This window comes from Prosopis cineraria, unplaced genomic scaffold, assembly GCF_029017545.1.
Source record: "Prosopis cineraria cultivar Desert tree isolate PC_DT_omini unplaced genomic scaffold, ASM2901754v1 PC3, whole genome shotgun sequence".
Lineage (NCBI taxonomy): Eukaryota > Viridiplantae > Streptophyta > Magnoliopsida > Fabales > Fabaceae > Prosopis > Prosopis cineraria.
Genome location: NW_026555334.1, coordinates 34,028,617 through 34,048,289, shown reverse-complemented (window position 1 = coordinate 34,048,289; position 19,673 = coordinate 34,028,617). Strand labels below are relative to the sequence as shown.

Genomic DNA, 19,673 nt, shown 5'->3' with positions numbered 1-19,673 from the left:
TTTAGAACTTTAAATTAATAACAATTAGATCCTTGAATAAATTTTTTATAAAATAAATTATAAATATCAATTCAAATAATTACAAATAGAAATGTATAATTTAAAAGTTATATTTGATACTTAAATATTTATTTAAAATTAAAAATTCAGGATTTTAATTATTTGGATCAATATTTTTCAACCAAATTTTTTAAAAATTATTGAGAACTTAATTGTTCTTAATTTAATATTATCAGATTTAACTGTCATTTTTCCATAATATTTAGTAGAGGAGGTACATATTTTGGAAAAATATTCTCTGAGGACCATGGGAGGTATTTTATATTAAGATTATGATTTTTTATTATACCCCTTTAATCTTTGGCTAAAAACAAATTTGCATTGGGATGACTTAATTGCCCCTCTTAATGAAAGAAAAACAATAAAACGAAAATTGGATGTTAATATTTGAATGTGTTGTTGTTAATCAAAAACTAATTATTGTCCAAATTTAAATGACTTTTTATTTATATAAGGTAAACACTTGTTCTGTTAAATTTATAATATTAATTTTTTAATTTTGTCAAAGTTAAAATGTATTGTTGTCTATAAATTATTAGTTGTCAAAATTGAAATGACTTATTATTTATATAAGATGAACACTTACTATTTTAAACTGTAAAAATAATTTGATCATTTTTTATAAAAACTTATTTTCAATTAAACACTAAGGAAGTGCAGTGAAAAATTAGAATTTTGATGTCCTTCGTGACATAAAATACCTCCTATGGTACTTTGGTGATATTTTCCCACATATTTTTCTATGAATCAGCCAGTTAGCCAATTTTTAAATCTTTATATCCGACTTCTACAATCTACTGACTGCTCCCATATTAGTGTATACTGTATACTGATCTTATAAGACAGCGGGAAGCAATTTACATATTTTTTATTTTTATGCATTTGATTGAGCGACATATCCAGCTGATGAGAAAGATGCGGATGCTGTGCAGAGAGCGCGTTTACTGTAGATTTATGTAATTTAAATTACAAGCCTTTATTTTCTCCGGCTCTTCAGTCTCGTCTTTACCTCCTGGGAGCTTCCTCCTCTGTCCCTTCCCTCACCTCACAAATGGCCACTCCCGTTCTCGTTTTATTCCTCTCCTCTCTCTCATTACTCTTCCTTCCCTCCCACTCCAAGCTCTCCTTCGACTATTACGCCAAGTCCTGCCCCCAATTCGCCCACATCATCCAGGACACCGTTACCAACAAGCAGATCACCAGCCCCACCACCGCCGGTGCCACCCTCCGCCTCTTCCTTCACGACTGCCTCCCCAACGGCTGCGACGCCTCCGTCCTCATCTCCTCCACCTCCTTCAACAAAGCCGAGCGCGACGCCGACATCAACCTCTCCCTCCCCGGCGACGGCTTTGATGTCATCGTTCGCGCCAAGACCGCTCTCGAGCTCGCCTGCCCCAACACGGTCTCCTGCGCCGACATCCTCGCCGTTGCCACTCGCGACCTCGTCACCATGCTCGGTGGCCCCTACTACAATGTCTACCTCGGCCGCAGAGACGGTCGTGTTTCCATGGCTTCCTCCGTTGAAGGCAATCTCCCCAGACCGACCATGCCGATGTCGCAGATCATCCAGATCTTCGCCTCCAGAGGATTCTCCGTCCAGGAAATGGTGGCTCTGAGCGGGGCCCACACCATTGGATTCTCCCACTGCAGCGAAATCAGCAGAGATATCTACAATTACAGCGCCTCCTCCCTTTACGATCCTAACTACAACCCTCGATTCGCGCAGGGGTTGCAGAGGGCGTGCGCTGATTACAGGAATAATCCTACATTATCCGTGTTCAATGATATAATGACGCCCAATAAGTTTGATAATATGTATTTCCAGAACCTCCCCAAGGGTTTGGGGGTTTTGAAATCGGATCACGGGTTGTACACCGACCCGACAACAAGGCCGTTCGTGGAGCAGTTCGCGGCGGACGAGAACAAGTTCCTTCAGGCGTTTGGACAAGCAATGCAGAAACTGAGTCTCTTGGGAGTGCAGACCGGAAGGAGAGGAGAGATCAGGCGAAGGTGTGATCAGGTTAACTGATCCAAGCCATTGGTATGCCGGGATTGTAATATTTTTTTGGGTTCAAAATTAATTCTTCGTTGTGAGAATCAGATGGTGATAATTATTATCTCAATACATATTTCTATCTGTGAAGTTGGTATTTTAAAGGGTTCAATTATATACATTGGATACATGTAGTTACTTAGTGTGAGCTAGTGTAAGCTGTTGGTCTTTAAATGCTTTCGATCATCTCCAGCTGTCATGAAGTCCAATATTTCGTCTGTTACTAATGTTACTGCGTGATTGAAGCTAACCTGGGCAGACGGCATTGTTCGGAGCACGATAGATTATTAAATCTACTTACCGAAATGAGCAAGACATGTGCTGGAAGGAAATTTAATCCAACACAATTTCAAAATAGAGAAGGTGCATTTTTTATTTGAAAATGTACTTAATGAGGCTGCATAGTAGGTTGAGTTTCATGGGGTTGGACTTTGGAGAGAGTTGATTTTGGAAGTTTATGCATGCATCTTCAGTTGAGGTTTCTGAGGTTGTTAACTTACTATTGTTGATATTGATCAATGATCATTCGTATTTAATATTTAAAAAATTATCAATATTTTTTTTTAATACAAGGCCACGGCAAAACCGTGCAAAAGGATTATGGTCTAGTCATATCTAAAACTATAAGGTTATTACAGTTTATTAAAAGAAAATCCAAAATCATAACGTTGATAGTGTCATGTATTGACTGATAAACTAATAAGTCAGCACATCTATTTGTTTTTCTATAAACGTGATCAAAGGTAACAATTTAATCTTTCATTGTGAAAACTTTAATCTTCCTAATAATGCTTGATAATGGATGACCTCTGTGGTATTCTCTGTTGATAAGCGACAATGCTTCCATAGAATTGGTGTAAACATTGATTTTAGTTAAATTCATATTTCAGTAGAGATTGGAACCTTCAAAAATTTTCATAAATTCGGCTGAGATTGATCATTAGTTAAATTCATCAATACTTTTTGGGGCCAATCAATTAACTATTAGCTAATCTATTAAAACCGTGTCATGAGGATTCATTGGCCGGTAAGAACAATTTACTGGCTATGAGGAAGCAATAACCAATCTGAATTGAGGCTTCGGTTCATGATCCATGATGCTTTCTGTTGAAGGTCAAAATGATGAGTCTGTCCCAGGCTTGCAGCAGGTTGGATATTCTCGTAATTTTGTGTTTGTGGGGATTAGGAATAATCATGAGTCCCTTTTGATTACATTACGCCGTGGGGGCAAGGTCCCTTGTCAAATTGATGTTTCTTTTTCTTTTGCGAGTTTTGATACCCCACGCGGTCTTGTGTTGGGCGATTCCTTTTCAAATGTCTTCTCATTACTGTCACTGAATTTATAATCCTCGGGGTCTCGAATTTGGTTATTCCAATAAATAAAAAATATCACCTGTCATTGTAGGGTGAATAATATTTTATGATACCTTCTCTCGTTGATATTTATTCTGATTCTGATTCGTTTAATTGCACGCATTCATTCAATGCAATTTTTTTCTTTTTGGGTTAGCCATGTATATTTTTTTTTATTAGAGATAATCATGTCAAAAATATTATTTGGCAATAAATATAAAAATTTGGGAATGCTAGTATTAAAAAAACTTTAATTTAATGTTAATATTTTTATAAGATTTTTATTTGTCATTCTCCCAAATAAAAAACCCAACCTTTCGTACAATCCAAACAACAACAACAATAACAACAAGTTTTATCATATTAAACGAAAACAGTTACATAAATTATATAATATTATTGTATTCTATTAATTAACCTTATAATGGCTATTTTTAGAGAGAAAAGAAAAAATAACAATGGCCAAGGTTTTTTTTTTTTAAAAAAAATATTGAATGGGTTTATAGGTGACATTGGGGGGAACCCAAAAATAATACAAGTATGTCATTTTAATTTATTTGGGAGAATATCAATGAAAAATTTTGAAATAATTTAATATTAAACAACGAATTAGACGGATTAGATATTTATTAAAATTTGAATTTCGGTTAATCATTAATGTTTACTTGTTAAAAATCATTGTTAGATATTAAATTCTTTTGAGCATTGTTTAATAATATTTTCTCAATTTAATTTCATAGAAAAAATCAATTATCTCAAGGTTTTCTTTCTGACAGGTGTAAAATTCCCCATCCCCAGCTTATAAACGATATGAAGGCCATCCTTCCTCCCTTGCTCTCATTCTCCAATTTCCGTTCCGTCCTAGAAGCAATCAACCTGCCATGGCAGGTGGAACCGAAGCCTTCCCGGATTTGGGATCACACTGCCATCACGTTGATTGCAATCAACTCGATTTCCTCCCTTTCACATGCGACGCTTGCTCTCAGGTTTCCCTTCTTTTGAATCTCCATTCCTTCAATTCTCCCTATCCTCACATCTTTCTCCCATTTACATTGCAGGTTTTCTGCTTGGAACACAGATCTTACAAGTCCCACGACTGCCCCAAATCAGACCATAACAGCAGGAAGGTTGTGATTTGCCCATCATGTTCCATGTCAATGGAGACCACCGGTTATAATGAACACGACGAGAAGGCTATATTGGAGAAGCATGACAAATCTGGAATGTGTGACCCCGGCAAGAAGAAAAAGCCCACTTGTCCTGTTGGGAGATGCAAGGAGGTCTTGACATTTTCTAATACCTGTATTTGTAAAACTTGCCAGCTCAAGGTGTGCCTCAAGCATCGGTTTCCTGCGGACCACGCATGTAAAGGAGTAACATCCGCTTCATTGTCATCACCTGAAGCTACTGCAAATTGGGGATGGAAGGATCGATTCTTGGCTGCTTTGACTTGGATGAAGGGACAACAGTGCTCCAAAAGCAGGGGTCAAAGCACCTCTTCTCGTGCTCCATCTGTTAAAATCTGCTGAGGACAGGGTAAGATCATGCTTTTATGTGGTTATCGTATGTGATGTGCATCATAGGTGCTTGGTCATTATTGTACAATTTGATGGCAATGAATAACAATACCATCTTAAAGATATATTTCGTATACCACTAAATACGTTTATGAAACTTAATTATATATTGAATTCTTTGCCTCTGGTTTTGTTTCAATTTATATGAATGGCAGTAAGTGTTTCAGTTCTTTTCTTGTTTACATCTGGGAGAGGCAAATAGCCATAAAATGAAAGTGAAATGGTTATATCATTAGTAAGCGGTAAGCCTAAAGTCTCTAGTTCCTGTTACCCCAATGTTGTCATATCTGCCTTTAAATCAGATCATTTCAGAATCACAAGGCAGTTCATGTTATGCACATGCTTCCCATCCTACAAATGGCCAAAAATATTGGACCAAGAATCACTTCTGTCTTTTCTCTTCTCTAGCCTCCAGATTAATCTTAACTTTTAGAGAAGGGTCAGAAGAGAATCCAAACGTAAAAACACTGCATCAATATGAAAAGATTCTTTTTACATGCATTGAAACCAGGAGACCAAATGCAAATCAAAACACATCGTTTTTGCAACAGTATCTACTATAGGAGGAGGCTGTTGCTTCAGTAAGCCTCATATGTTTCTAATACAAGATGTACACAAACATTTTTCCAGAACAATGAAAATGAGATTTTGATATCCTCAAATAAAATACCACCTAAGGATATAATGTCAAGTAATGATTATTTTATCGTAACATCAAGAAAAAGTTGTTTAATAAACTGAAGCATGGGAAAGGGGATCAAACTATTACCCCCAGAGCATCTATAGGACACAAATTGAAGCACCAATAATAATAATAAAACATATATAAGTGTCAGCATCACCTGAGACATGTATTTCTTGCAGAACCCTCCGACACACCAAAATAAAGCAGGAATAGATCCCCAAAAAAGAAAGCTTATATTGGAGTGATGAAGATCCTTTTCCAATATTTATTGAAATGGTCTTCAGCTACATGCTCTTGATGAAAATGCACGTGGTGAGGAGTGTTATTACTGTGCTAAGCTTTGGTCAGCATTTAAAAAAAGAAAAAGGAAAAAAGAAAAAGGAGGCAAATAAAACCTGTCCTTCAACCATTAATATGCTATGTCACCTGTGAACTAGTGAACAGTAGATTCCATCATGCAGATAAAGAAATGACATATGAACAGTTGACTTGTATCATGTAAAACATCAAGATTCTTATCATGCAGATTTATTACATCAAGATTCTTATCACCAACTTTGGAGGATTGACATGTGAGATCTTCATGAATGAATGCCCATTATTCAAATAAGGGAACTGAAGTAGATGTGCAAGACATATGGATACAGAGACTTACATGACCAGCGCACGTAAAGAATATAGGGCAAAAGTGTAAATTTAACTAACAATTATTTTTCGAGGACCGTCTGACAACTTATACTATAATGTAGTGTGAAATAAATTATGAACTTTAAAAAATAAAACATCTAGCACCTTTCATTAAATTTTAATGGAAGGTAATTAGTTGACCATATTTTGACTCAATCTCTATCTACATGGTTATACATGCGGCATTGTTCCTTGTATCTCTCTCCTCCCTTTCTATACATTCTTCTTCTTCTGTTGACGAGAGTTGAAACCGACCTTCACCATCTCTAGATCTATAAGCAACTCTTGGCTTGAAATCAACAATGACATTCCAACCCAAGCCGTTATGTGTCACCATTGCACAAAGGAAGGTGAGAGAACGTGGTAATATTGATAGGTTGAGAATGATCGATGTACATTTCTTCAAGGAGGCTTTCAAGAGTTACTATGATGATGCTGGAACAAAACCATTTTCAGATTTGTATTGTTTTTATGACTCATAGTCAGCGAGCTGACTCTCAAATTAAAGAAAGCTACTTAGAGCACCCTGACTAGAATGTGCGTTGACTTGAAGGAATTTTTGATGAATTGCAATTCGATGCCAAAGAAAATTAACCCAGATCTAGAAACAAAGTCAACAGCCCAAAAATTCCACACATTTCTTCCTTCTTTGCAAAACCACACGTTTTTGAGAAAAAAACAAAGAGACCTAGGGAGAGAAATATAGAGGTAGAGATACTCAAAGCTTAAACATGGAGGTGGAAATGTCAATTCCCAAGGGCCCATCTTTGTCCTTTCTCCTTTGTAATCATTGATTAATTTGAGACAAAAATAAATCATATTTCCATCATTTCACTCTGCAAGCTGTGACCCTTCTGGAGAACAACAAAGTTGTTCATCCTAATGTTCATTGGAGGTTTGAAAACCCAAAGAGCTTATTGGTAAACCTGTTGTGAGAGAGATTGAGACTTCAAACCTAATTTGTTAAGGGATAATGGAAGACTTTACCTTTGAATAAGGGACGACACAAATCCGATAAGACACCAAAATCCTTGTGGCGAGACAGCAGAAAATGGGACCACTCTAGCAACCGCTTATCGAGGAAGACATATTTAATGAGGGAGAGGTGATTTGGTGAAGATGGAAATGAGGAGAGTGCCATCGAGGGAGAGAAGAGAGAAAATTCGACAGGCTAAATTAGAATCAGTGGAAGGAATGATGGTATCAATCCATCCATTGGATGAATTAGGAGCTCAAGGCTAGGAATTGGAGTCATCAAAGCCAAAGAGCTTGCAGATTAGGGTTGGGAAGGTGATAGAGAAAACATGGCAAGATTGGTTGGGTGAGTGAGATTGGAGGAAGCAATTGATGGAGGCACAAGTGGAGAAGATTTGAGAATGAGAGGCGGGGGCAATAATGGTGGAAGTAATGTCCTGGGATTTAGAGAGAGAATCAACAACATAAGAGTGAGGGAGCATGGTGAGGAAGCGAGGAAGGAGAGGGAGAGAGTAGGGGTTATGGTTAGGGAAGAGGAATAACGCATGTGTGGCATGACCACTCCTTTTTTTTCCCCTTCCAGTCAAACAGTTGGTCAAACAAACGACTGTTTTATCACAATTGTCAGAAGGTGCCCTGGTTCATATAAGAGGTATGTCTCAAAGGTTTCACGATAAGAGCGGCCCAATATTTTTTTTTCCCCTAATAAGAACAGTGCATTTATTTCCATATTAGGATGATGTTCTCAATTTTTTTTTTAAATGGAGACGCAATTGTATGAAATCAGCACATAGAAATGAAAATTAATTATAAATATATATAGTGGAGTCCTTCTTTTAGTACAGTAAAAAGATCAGAGAAGACCATACAAAAAAAAAAAAAATTTGATAGAGAAAACACATTCCCTCATGCAAACACAAATATACCCATACAGTACATGTGTTAATCTATAATGGCCATATAGAAGTTTGTCACAAGTCTCGTATCAAAAAATTTCACAAGTGGTGTAAAGTTTATAAATTCAAGGTACTCTTTCTCTCAATAAGCTAGTCTTTTGATGTGAACTCTCCTTTTGTGTTTGTGCTCGTCATATTAGTGCTTTTATTGAAAGATCGATGTCAAGAAAAAGGCTACCCACAAAGGGTTTTGACCGACATAAGGTTGAGTGAAGTGCTGTGAAGTAAAGCTGTTGGGGATGTCAGCTTTTGACGGGGTGGTATTGTCACGAGTCTCGCATCAAAAAGCCTTACAAGTGGTGCGGAGTTTATATGTTCAAGGAGCTCTCCCTCCCAATAGATTAGTCTTTTAAGATGGACTCATTCTTTAGATTTGTGCTCATCACAAGTGGTGTGAGATTTATATATTATATGTCCCACATTAGGAGGCTACATTAGTGAAGTGTGGTCTATCAGTCAACTAGGCACCTTTTCCCTACAAGGTGCCTTTTAAGGGTAAATTCTACTTAAATAACTTGTGTTCGTGATATTAATACTCTTGTTAAGAGTCGTTTTTGGTGAAAAGGACTATCTATGAAGGGGTTGATCGACCGAAGGCCTAATGAGGCACTTTTTGAGAGGTGGGCTATGTCATAAATTCCACATCAGGAAGCTACATTTGTGGAGTGTGATTTATAAATTAATTGGACAGTTTCTTCCTATAAGGTACTTTTTGAAATTGAATTTTATTTAGATAGTTTGTGGTTGTGATAAAGTTGTGGCTAAAGACAAATATAGCTAAAATCTGTGACTCTTAACACCATAATTGTTAGTATCAAATTCAAAAGAACCCTTATAAATGAATGTGAATGTTCTGTAAAAGCCCAGTGTCACGTTCTAATTCAAAAACCTCGTGAATTGTGAAGGCTGTTTTGCGAATATCTAACGTTATTGCATTTGTTAAAAAAATCTTTTATGAATGGACATAAATTTTGTTGCAAAACCTAAAACTCAGAATTTCAATAATAAAAAGGGTAAATTGTCAAAGTTTTGTTGTAAATATGTAACACTAGTATTGCCAATATCGAAGGACCCTAATCAATCTAACCGTGAAGAATCAAGATATCGAAAATTTCCTTCAAATTCAGGTTGTTCCCGAAGGCAATGCTGTTCCACTATACCATTGCTTTGTAACCACGTGGCCTCCGCCGACATTGAAGAATGAAACACATCACTCACAAATAGTAAAATGTGTAATTTTATTATAAATTTTATATTTTATATCAAATTGGATGACTGCCATTGATTTTAATCTATTTAATTATTTACCAGTCAGTCACGTAGAAATTAAAAGTATACATGAGCTTTGGTGATCAATAGTTTAATACGACTTCTTTCACTCAAATAAAATATTTTGCCGCGGATGGACAAATTCAAGTTGCCAAACAAGTTCTTATACATTAATGTTTTTTTTTTTTTTGTCAAACTTATACATTAATGTTAATTGTGATGTATGGACAATCTCGTCCTTGATTGGACGCCCCTCCAAAAAAAAAAAAGTGAGACGATTTTTAAACAAAATATTAAGCTATGACAGTCAACATGGCCATGTCTAATCATAAATTCATAGATTCAAAATATTAGGTGCGCTATTTACGAAATCATCAATTATTGTTTGAAAAATGCGAAGAAACATGAATGTGCTATTGCATATGTGTATACTCCCTCCGTTTCTACTACCTTTGACTTGCAATTTGTATAAATAAAATTACACATTTTAATAAATATTTATTATATATTTTTTTAAATTATTTTTCATAATTTATAGGATTCATGAAGAAAATAGATCCTAAATTCTTGCTCGAAAAACATCCTGAATCCTGAATTTTTAAAATATATAAAATAAACTTTAAACTTTTAAATCTATAATAAATTAAATCCTATTGTTATCTTTTTTTTAACATTGTTACTGTTCGCCGTGAGCCCAATTAATTAGTTATACAGATCCTAAACTATTACTTGAGTAGCATTCTGAATCCTGAACTTTAAAATTTTAAGTAAATTATTCCCATCGTTTATGTATAAAACGTTGACTATTATGTAGATCAAATTAACCTCGGCGTAATTCACTGAGGTAAAGGCATCATTTGTCATGACGAACGATCGATAATTTTGTGAAATGATATTTTTTGCCTTTTTTTTGCAATGATTTCCTAACAATTAATACCCCATTCTTTCGTATACTATATAACTCTAATTTAATCTTATTTTAAATAATATTTATTTATTTAATGATGAAAATTTAAAATTTCATTTGAAAAAAAGTTTAAGTATCGTAGAATTTTACAAACAATTGACGTGAAAGTCAATGACTTTATCAATGAATTTAAAATTCAAAGTAATCGATTAATTAAAATTATTTAATATTTAAATTTTTTTTTAATGAAATCCTAAGTTTTCACTATCAAATTAAAAAATATTATTTAAAATATAACTAAATCAGAGTTATAGAGTACACAAAAATGTGAAATACCAATTGTTTAAAAAAAATTTTAAAAAAAGGGCAAAAAATGTCATTTCATAAAATTATAGGTCGTTCGTCACGGCCAATGATGCATTTACCACGGTTAACTACATCAAGGTTAATTTAGTTTACATAATAGTTAACATTTTATACATAAACGATGTAGGTAATTTGCTCAAAATTTTAAAATTTAGGATTCAAGATGCTACTTTTGTAATAGTTAGGGTCTGTGAAGCTAATTAACTGGGTCCACAGTGAACAGAAATGACATTTAAAAAAAAAAAGATAACATTAGGGTTTAATTTGTTATAAATTTAAAAGTTTATGATTTATTTTGTATATTTTAAGAGTTTAAAGTTCAAGGTGTTTTTCGAGTAAGAGTTCAAAATTTATTTTACTCATTAACCTTAATTTATATCAATAAAAAATAATTAATGTATGTTTATGTTAATTAAAATAAGACATTTTAATTCATTTTTTTTCAGATTTAATTATTATAGTTAATTGATTTTTTAAAATAGTGTGATAGAATTATATATATATATATATATATATAGATATAGAAACGGGGGAAGTAAATAGTCAAGATTAGTGCCTCATACAATACTGTTTCAAGCTTGAACATTAACAAACGTAGTAAGTACGAGGGACACTTAATCCTGTAATTAAATGTTCTTCACGCCATGTGGAAAAAGCGCCACCTAGTCAGTCAAAACCTACCACAAAGACACGTTTTGGGCGCAAATTCAGCAACATCATCTGTCTTCTTGATAATGAGAAAACCTTCGGTCTCTTTTAGTTGATACATCATAAAAGTTTTAAAATACTTTATAAAATTTTTATTTCAATTCTTCAGTAATCTTTTATATATGTATAGCTCAATTATTTTAATAGTTTAAAAATATAATTATTATAAAATCTACTTATTTTTAATAAAATAATATTATAGTTACTTTTAAAGCATTAATGTTATTTGATTTTGATTTTATTTTACATTTAATAAAAAAATTATAAGAATCATTACTAACAAACCTTTTTAACTATTGCAACAAAAATTTCAAAATATATGAAATGTTATGTGTTTGATATCTACCATAAAATCACTTATCTAAAAGTTAAAACATTATGGTTAAAATATATTTTTTTAAAAAAATTACTTATTTTTATAACAACCAAGCTATTAAAATTTATTATATGAATTTATTATTGTGTTGATATGCTTATTTACTATGATTATTAATTAAAAAAATTAAATAATAAATTCAGTAAACAGGTAATATAGGTTTTTTAGATTGAACATAACTTTAAATTTTAATTATGCATTTAAATTATTCAATGCTTGTGGGGAAGATAAAATTTTTTCTAATTTAATAATAATTTATATTGAGAAAGAAATTGCCAAAAATTTTATCATAGACATGATAACTAATTATTTTTATGCAATAAAAAATTGATAAAAAACTTAAAAAATAAAAGTATATATTTATTTTTGTTACATATATGTAAAATTGAATATAAATATATAAATTAAAATATTTATGTTACGTTAATGATATATATAGATTTAATTTTTTTTAATTATCATATATGCTTTGTCATCTCGATCCTCTCTAATAAAATTTTCTGGCTGCGCCCCTAGTGAAAACCATGATTAGTGTTGTAATTCAAATTAATTAGGTGGGTCATGGATATTGTACAATATTTGAATAACAATAATACTCACTCTATCCCAAATTATAAATTATTTTAAATAAAATTTTATATACCAATAAATCTCATTAAATACACTTAACAACATTATTTTTTTAAAATAAAAATATAAAATTTTAAAAATATTTATTATTTAATATATTGAAAAGAGAAAGGATGAAAATTAATTATAGAGAGAGAAATGATAATATTAGAATAAATCTATTTAATGAAACTATAATCTTCTCAAAGTGTCTTATATTTTATAATAGAGTGAGGAATCATATCAATTTTGTTAATTAAAAATATATCAATTTCGTTCATGATTGTTGCAAATTAATTTATATTATTAATATAATTAAGAATTAAGGTGCAATTTTACCCGTAAATTATTCATGGAGGAGCAATATTATCCCTAACTATTCAACAGAGCAATATAGCCCCTGAACTAATTAAACTAGAATAATATTACCCTCGTTGTTTATAATTCAAAAACATCCATTATTTAAAGCTAATGGCCTTCATTGGTCAAAATTTTTACTTAAAGGTCAAACATTTTAGTTTAAAATGATGAGGGTAAATGCTCCGGTTTAATTAACTTAAAGGTTACATTACTACATTAAATAGCTTAAAAAAAACATTGCTTCTCCATAAATAATTTAGGGACAACGTTACATCTCAACCCCATAATTAATTATATTATTTACAAGTTACAGACGTTATGATTGATTTTTTCAGATACATGTGGAGATCATTCACATAATTTCTTGTATTCTACTCTTTACTGTGCTTATTATAATAGAATATTAACAACCTTGTATAGATTAAATTCAGTTAAAATTAGTTACATTTTTTTAAATTTCAAAATTATTTTCAATATCAAAGTAAAAAGGTATTTAGCTAAAAAAATGTTTTACACAACGAATCTTTTATTAAGGAAGGCCTCCCCTCCGTTTTTCTACCCAAATAAAAAGGGAGGAAAAATCCACTCCCTCCTCCTCTAACCAAACCAACCCTTAAGCAACCAATACCTTACTATTAGTGAATGCTCATTAATTAATAATTATATGTATTTTTTTTGGGCCTTATAATAATCATATGTAGTTAACAGAAGCAACTCGACAACATTTAATCTACATTCTGCATGCGTAACTACAATATATGTACAAGTCCTGATTAAAATGGAACATAATGATCCATGCATTTAAATAGAAACGTATACTCCTTCAGTTTTATTTATAAATCATTTCTATCAATCTCATCAATAACAATGCAAAAAAGTAAAAGGAATTATAAAATTTTAAATATATCTTTATATAATAAATTTAAAATATGATGTCATATTTTTTTTTCTCAGGATAATTTTAAAAATATCTTTTAGGTATCACCTAAAAAACCACACCATAACTTATAAATGAGATTAAATAAATTTTTTAAAATATATATTATAAATGAAATCAAAAGGAGTATCACATATTCATATGCTCGGCAAACAAAAACTAGATAACATAAGGAGAGAAACTAAGAGACCAATCATCAATGTCCTCCTCTTACTTGGAGAGGAGGAGGTTGATAAAAAAAGCAAAAAGCTTCAGTAATAAATATTATGTCGTCCTAACCTAGCTAATCTATCAGCTGATGTGATCTTATTCATGTACATACAGTATGTGCAAGAGCCAAGAGTGTAAAAGCATAACACCAGGCGCACAGAAGAAAGCAAAAAATACAAGAAAAGAGAGAGTTTAATTAGCTATGCCTATACATAACTGGCCGGGATCGTAATACCTATTACATATATCACTAGGAAGGAAAGAACGAACACCGTACCCAATAGGAGTCTTAGCTCTTGAACATTTTGATTTGTATAAAGGCACAAAATTTGGATGACATGTCAACAAAAACCAACACAGAAGCATATCCATATTAAAGTTCACTCATGGACAAGCTAGGGAAACAAATACAAAAGTCGAGTCGATCAAAAGACGCTCTCTTACTGCAGCTAGCTAGAATCGCACAAGAAAGAAAGACACCCAGATGTTCACCTGAGATACCATAACTGATCGATAATTACAAAAGGGTAACGACGGAAACCCGTAGAAAAGGATCTATTATATATGAAGGGTGTAGTCGGACCACGAAGCTTGATTCCCCAAAAGCCAACGAACAGGACCCGCCGGATCGGAAGAGAAGACTAGGGCTGAGTACTGAGGAAGGTGGTGACAGGAGAGAGCGAGTGGGATGACGCTGCTTCATGAGGGGGAGGGCGAGAGAAGCCCAAGTGTATGTGGAGGCTAAGTGGGAAGGCCCAAGTCATGTCGTTTTGGTTGACGGGAAGGAGAAGTAACGATGACCTGAGGATGAAAGCGGAGAGAAGGTTGGGAGAACAATGATGGCGGTAGACGTAGAGAAGGCAAGACAGGGCCATGATGAAAACTTTTTGTCTTTGGGATTCCGGTGAGAGATTTTAAGGATGTGGCATTATGTCGGCTCTCTCTCTCACCCTCTCTCTGTCTCTCTGTGACACGGTAGAGAAATCATTGGCGAGCCTTTTCTCTTTGTTTGTCTGCTGTTGTTAGTAGGCCACGAACCAAAAGGCAAGCTCTTTGTCCGGTTGCTCCGGATACATCCACCTTCTTTCCGCTATTTTGAGCTTGCATTAGGGCCGGCTTTCAATTATTGCGTTGCTTTCACAATTTTACATTTTTAAGTCAACTACTTACTTCCAACAAAATTTTCTACACGATTAATTGACTTTATATTTGCTGGGGTGTATTTTTTTAATAAAAAAAATTAGGTGAGATGATACAACATAAAAACATGCCTTCACACTACATTAGTAATAAGATTTTTAACCTACAACCTTACAAGTAATTAAATGAAAATTAATCATTTAGTCTTGTAATTTTAATTTAGTCATAACCCAATCCTTATATTTAGATTCATTATAATTAACTTTTTATAATTTTAATTCGATTATAATTCAATCCCTGAATTATGACTATTGTAATATAGTTCCTATAATTTTAACTAATTAAATATTAATTTTTATATTTTAACAAATAAAATTATATAGATTAAAAATATTTTTAAATTTTAATGTTTATGAAAATTAAAAGGGTTCAGTGGTTTAAAATATTAGTCCAAAGTTTTAACAAAATTTTAATCTTTATAATTTTATTATTTTTAAAATATAGAGATTAATGTTTCAAATAATTAAAACTATAAAGACTAAGTTGCAAGAGTTAAAGTTTAAAAACTTAGTCACAATCAAGTTTAAATTATAAAGATAAAGTTACAATAAGTTGAAGTTTAAAAAATTAAATTATAACTAAATCAAAACTATAAGGATCAAATAACTAATTTTTTTGATAAATAAATAGATCAAATTCCTACTGGACAACCTTTGTTGGCATATTCCTTGAGGTGTATGGGTGCAATTAAAATTTAGTTACTCAAAATGTAATTTATGTTTATAGTGTTAATTTTTATTTTATGAAAACTATTGAGGTATTCATTATAACAATTCATTCGTACTTATTTTTCTATTAGATTTTGACAATAACTAATTGTTGATGGATATAAATTTTCTTTAACGATTCTTAATTATTATTTTCCCATTTTTTTGGGGGAGGGGAGGAATTCATGGTAAGTTTTTTTATTTTTTTTTTTGCTATCATAACAAGTAAAAGAGTCAGGTTCATCAAATTGCATTTGGGTGGAAATGTTGCTTGCAGAAACAATTCCGAAGGGGAAAATCATGTTTGAAAATGTGTTGAAAACGGACTTGTAACTTTAAAGAAAAAACTGATTTTACAATGCTTTTAGACTTTTGTAACTTCAAAGATAAAACTAATTCCATGTCACTTTTGACTTAGATGAATTTGTGCCAAACAAAAAAAGACTAAGATGAAAATATTTCCAAACACAAGATTACTTTGGATGTGACTCCAACAGCATGATATTGAAAATCAGACCAGACCTGCTGGTCCAACCGATGACCCAGCATCTAGTCCAGTCTGATTTAGTTGGGCAAGATGGACACCCTTGACCCGGGTTAGCCCGGCTAACCTCACCTAACCCCCCAGGTCAAGAGGTTGGGTAGATTATTTTTTAAAATCTAACCCCTAAAACGATGTCCTTTTGGGGGTCATCATATAAAAAAATTAAAAAAAAAATGAAGCGCGCATCCATCTCACCTCTGCCTTGAATTGCCCATCTCGCCTTTGCCTTGAATTGAAAATGACCAGAAGCCCTACGTACCCCAAAATGACCTGCCTCGAAGCCTTACCCAGCCTTCATCTCGTCTCCTCTCTGTAGCTGTGCTTTGTCTAAAGCTCTGAATCTAAACCCATGAACCGAGAAGGTAAGAATTCTAGTCTGATTGTCTGAATCTAGTGTCTCGTCTCGGCCTCTCTGATCTTCATCCTTTCCTCTTCAAGCTTAGAGGGTCTCGTTTCATTTACTATCGTGTGTCATCCTTGGGAGCTTCGGCAATATATCTCAGGTAGCTACTCTCTCTCTCCCTCCACTTGATTCAAGTATGGCTTCTCTCTCTCCCTTCTTTGAGCTTCATGTAGTTACTCTCTCTCGCTATTGCTGTTGCTCTGTATCTTCTAGCTTCATTTATGATATGCGTACTATATTCTGATTTACTCTATAACTATTGTTGCTTTATATCTTTGAAATATGCTACTCTGTACTCTTAGAGTAGTGTGTGTTCGAGCTTCATTTCTTGAAATTAAATTAGCTGAAATTAAATTGCTCTATATGTTCGAGCTTCACTTCTTGAATCTTTACTTTGTTGGCATGTCAGCTTTAATCTACACACTTCTTGAATTTGCTCTGCTGGCATGTTCGAGCTTTACTTTTTTTTTTTGCATTAGATGTTTATTTATGTTGACATTATCGTAGCTTGCAGATTAAAGCTATAACATGGATATTGAAAATAATTCTAGTAGTAAAGGAACTGAGAATCCTACTCCTTATTCCAACAATCCTACTCCTAATTCCAACAATCCCACCCCTAATTCTATTAATCCCCCTACAAGTCATAATGACTCCACATTTAGAACCCCATCAGTTTGTGGGAAAAAAGATCCTGTATGGGCATATGTTGCCTTAAGAAAAGAGGGCAACAAAAATGTGTATACATGTCTTTATTGTGCATTGAGCTATAAGGGAGGTGGAATAAATAGATTAAAGCATCATCTTGCTGATGTAAGTGAAAATGTAGTTTCTTGTAGCAAAGTTCCTCTTGATGTTCGTCATTAGATGCAAGAATCATTGAAAAATGGGAAAAAGAGAAAGCTTGCTAATGTACAAGCAGACATGGGGGAACATGTGTCTAATGCTAATGAACCCAATGCACCTACTACATCTAAGTCAATTCCTGAGAGTAGTGCCAGTAAAAAGAAACCTCCTACTATTTCAGTTGAAAATTATTTTGCTCCCAGGACAATTTCAGGTTCCCAGCCAGGCATTAAGAGTGCATTTACAACTAAAGAAGCACAACACAATGCAAAAATGGCCATTGCTGAATGGGCTATTATTAATTACATTCCATTTAATGCATTAGATTGCCCTTTCTTTTCAAAAGCTGAAAATGCTATTGCTTCAATTGGGCTAAGGTTTAAAGGTCCTAATGCTTATGAATTTAGAGTCAACTTGTTGAATGATTGGAAAAAAGAATGTCAGCTACTTATTGAGAGTTATCAATCTAAATGAAAAACTTATGGATGCATATTCATGGCTGATGGTTGGACAGATGTGACATAACAAACCTTGATAAATTTTCTTGTCTGTTCTACACATGGCATAGTATTTGTGAAATCTGTTGATACTTCTAATTTAATAAAAGATGCCAAGACTTTATTCTCATTGTTTCTTGAAGTGATTGAGTGGGTTAGTCCCAAAAATATTGTGCATGTGGTGACTGATAATGTTGCTAAGTATGTAGCATGTGACAAGTTGATTAAAGATAAATATAAAAGTATTTATTGTTCACCTTATGCTGCTCATTGTTTGAATCTCACTTTGAAAAACATTGCAAGCATGTCTCATGTGCCACAACTTGCAACAAAGGCATCAAAGATCACTATATTTGTTTATAATCATATGGTCTTCTTGTCATGGCTCAAGAAAAGAAAGGTTGGAAAGAAATTGTGCATCCTAGTATAACAAGGTTTGCTACAACATTTATCACATTGCATAGCATATATATGCACAAACATGATTTGCAAGCTTTAATCACTGATAAGCATTTTGTGGATCACAAATTATCAAGGACCAAAGCTGGAATAATTGTTCGTGCCATCATATTAGATAATCGATTTTGGAATGAATGTCTTGAAGTTATAAAGGTTGTGTCTCCTCTCATAAAGTTGTTGAGAATTGTTGATTCAAATGAGAAGCCTTCTTTGCCTTATGTTTATGAAGGCATGCAAAGGGAAAAAAAACAATTAAGGAAGTCTTCAATAATAAGAAGGATCAATACAAGCCTTACATAAATATTATTCATGCCCGATGGGATAAGCACTTGAAGACTAATCTTCATGTAGCAACATATTTGTTGAACCTTGCCTTCTTGTATGATGATGATTTTGTTCATAAGAGAAAGTTAATGGATGCTATGCTTTTAGTGTTTGAGTCAACTGAAAATTAAGATGTTGATTATATTGTGATAATGAAGCAGTTGAGCTTGTATCGTGATCATAAAGAATCTTTTGATAAAGCTTTATGTTATAGAGTAGCACAAAAACTAGACCCTTATAAGTGTTAATATTTAACATGGTCATGATAATTTTATTTATCATATAACATTTTACTAGTTGTCCTTTATTTGCAGATGAATGGTGTTCATTTTATGGAAGTTCTGTTCCAGAGTTGCAAAATCTTGCAATGCATATTCTTAGCCAAACTTCTTCTTCCTCTGGTTGTGAAAGAAATTGGAACTTATTTGAACGCATCCATATCGGAAAAAAAGATTGAAACATCAAAGACTAAATGATTTAGTTTTTACAAACTACAATCTACGATTGAAGCATAGGTAAAAATGAAAGTTATGAATGTTTTTAATAAATAAAAATTTTATTACCATTTCATGATAGATATATACTTATATTTGATTGCTTTGATC

The 19,673-nt window shown here is 33.0% G+C and overlaps 2 protein-coding genes and 1 long non-coding RNA gene across 4 annotated transcripts; 2 read left to right on the top strand and 1 right to left on the bottom strand.

The window, feature by feature from the left end:
- The first annotated feature begins 1,032 nt into the window (after positions 1–1,032).
- Positions 1,033–2,265, top strand: LOC129306703 (peroxidase 31-like). Its single transcript, XM_054947416.1, has one exon. It carries the CDS (start codon positions 1,112–1,114, stop codon positions 2,087–2,089), a length of 978 nt encoding a protein of 325 aa, XP_054803391.1. The 5' UTR covers positions 1,033–1,111; the 3' UTR covers positions 2,090–2,265.
- Positions 2,266–4,171: 1,906 nt separating this feature from the next.
- On the bottom strand, positions 4,172–6,260 carry LOC129305125 (uncharacterized). Its single transcript, XR_008591880.1, has 2 exons — positions 5,886–6,260; positions 4,172–4,988 (listed from the first exon to the last, which is right to left on the bottom strand). It is a non-coding gene; the product is annotated as an uncharacterized LOC129305125 (long non-coding RNA).
- Positions 4,321–8,707, top strand: LOC129305124 (zinc finger AN1 domain-containing stress-associated protein 12-like). 2 transcript variants are annotated; one of them, XM_054945059.1, is made up of 2 exons: positions 4,321–4,452; positions 4,525–5,221. In XM_054945059.1, exons 1-2 carry the CDS (start codon positions 4,348–4,350, stop codon positions 4,993–4,995), a joined length of 576 nt encoding a protein of 191 aa, XP_054801034.1. In that variant the 5' UTR covers positions 4,321–4,347; the 3' UTR covers positions 4,996–5,221. The 2 variants fall into 2 exon arrangements, with proteins under 2 accessions (XP_054801034.1, XP_054801033.1); XM_054945058.1 differs by adding an exon at positions 8,487–8,707 and having other exon boundaries at positions 4,348–5,002.
- Positions 8,708–19,673: the final 10,966 nt, after the last annotated feature.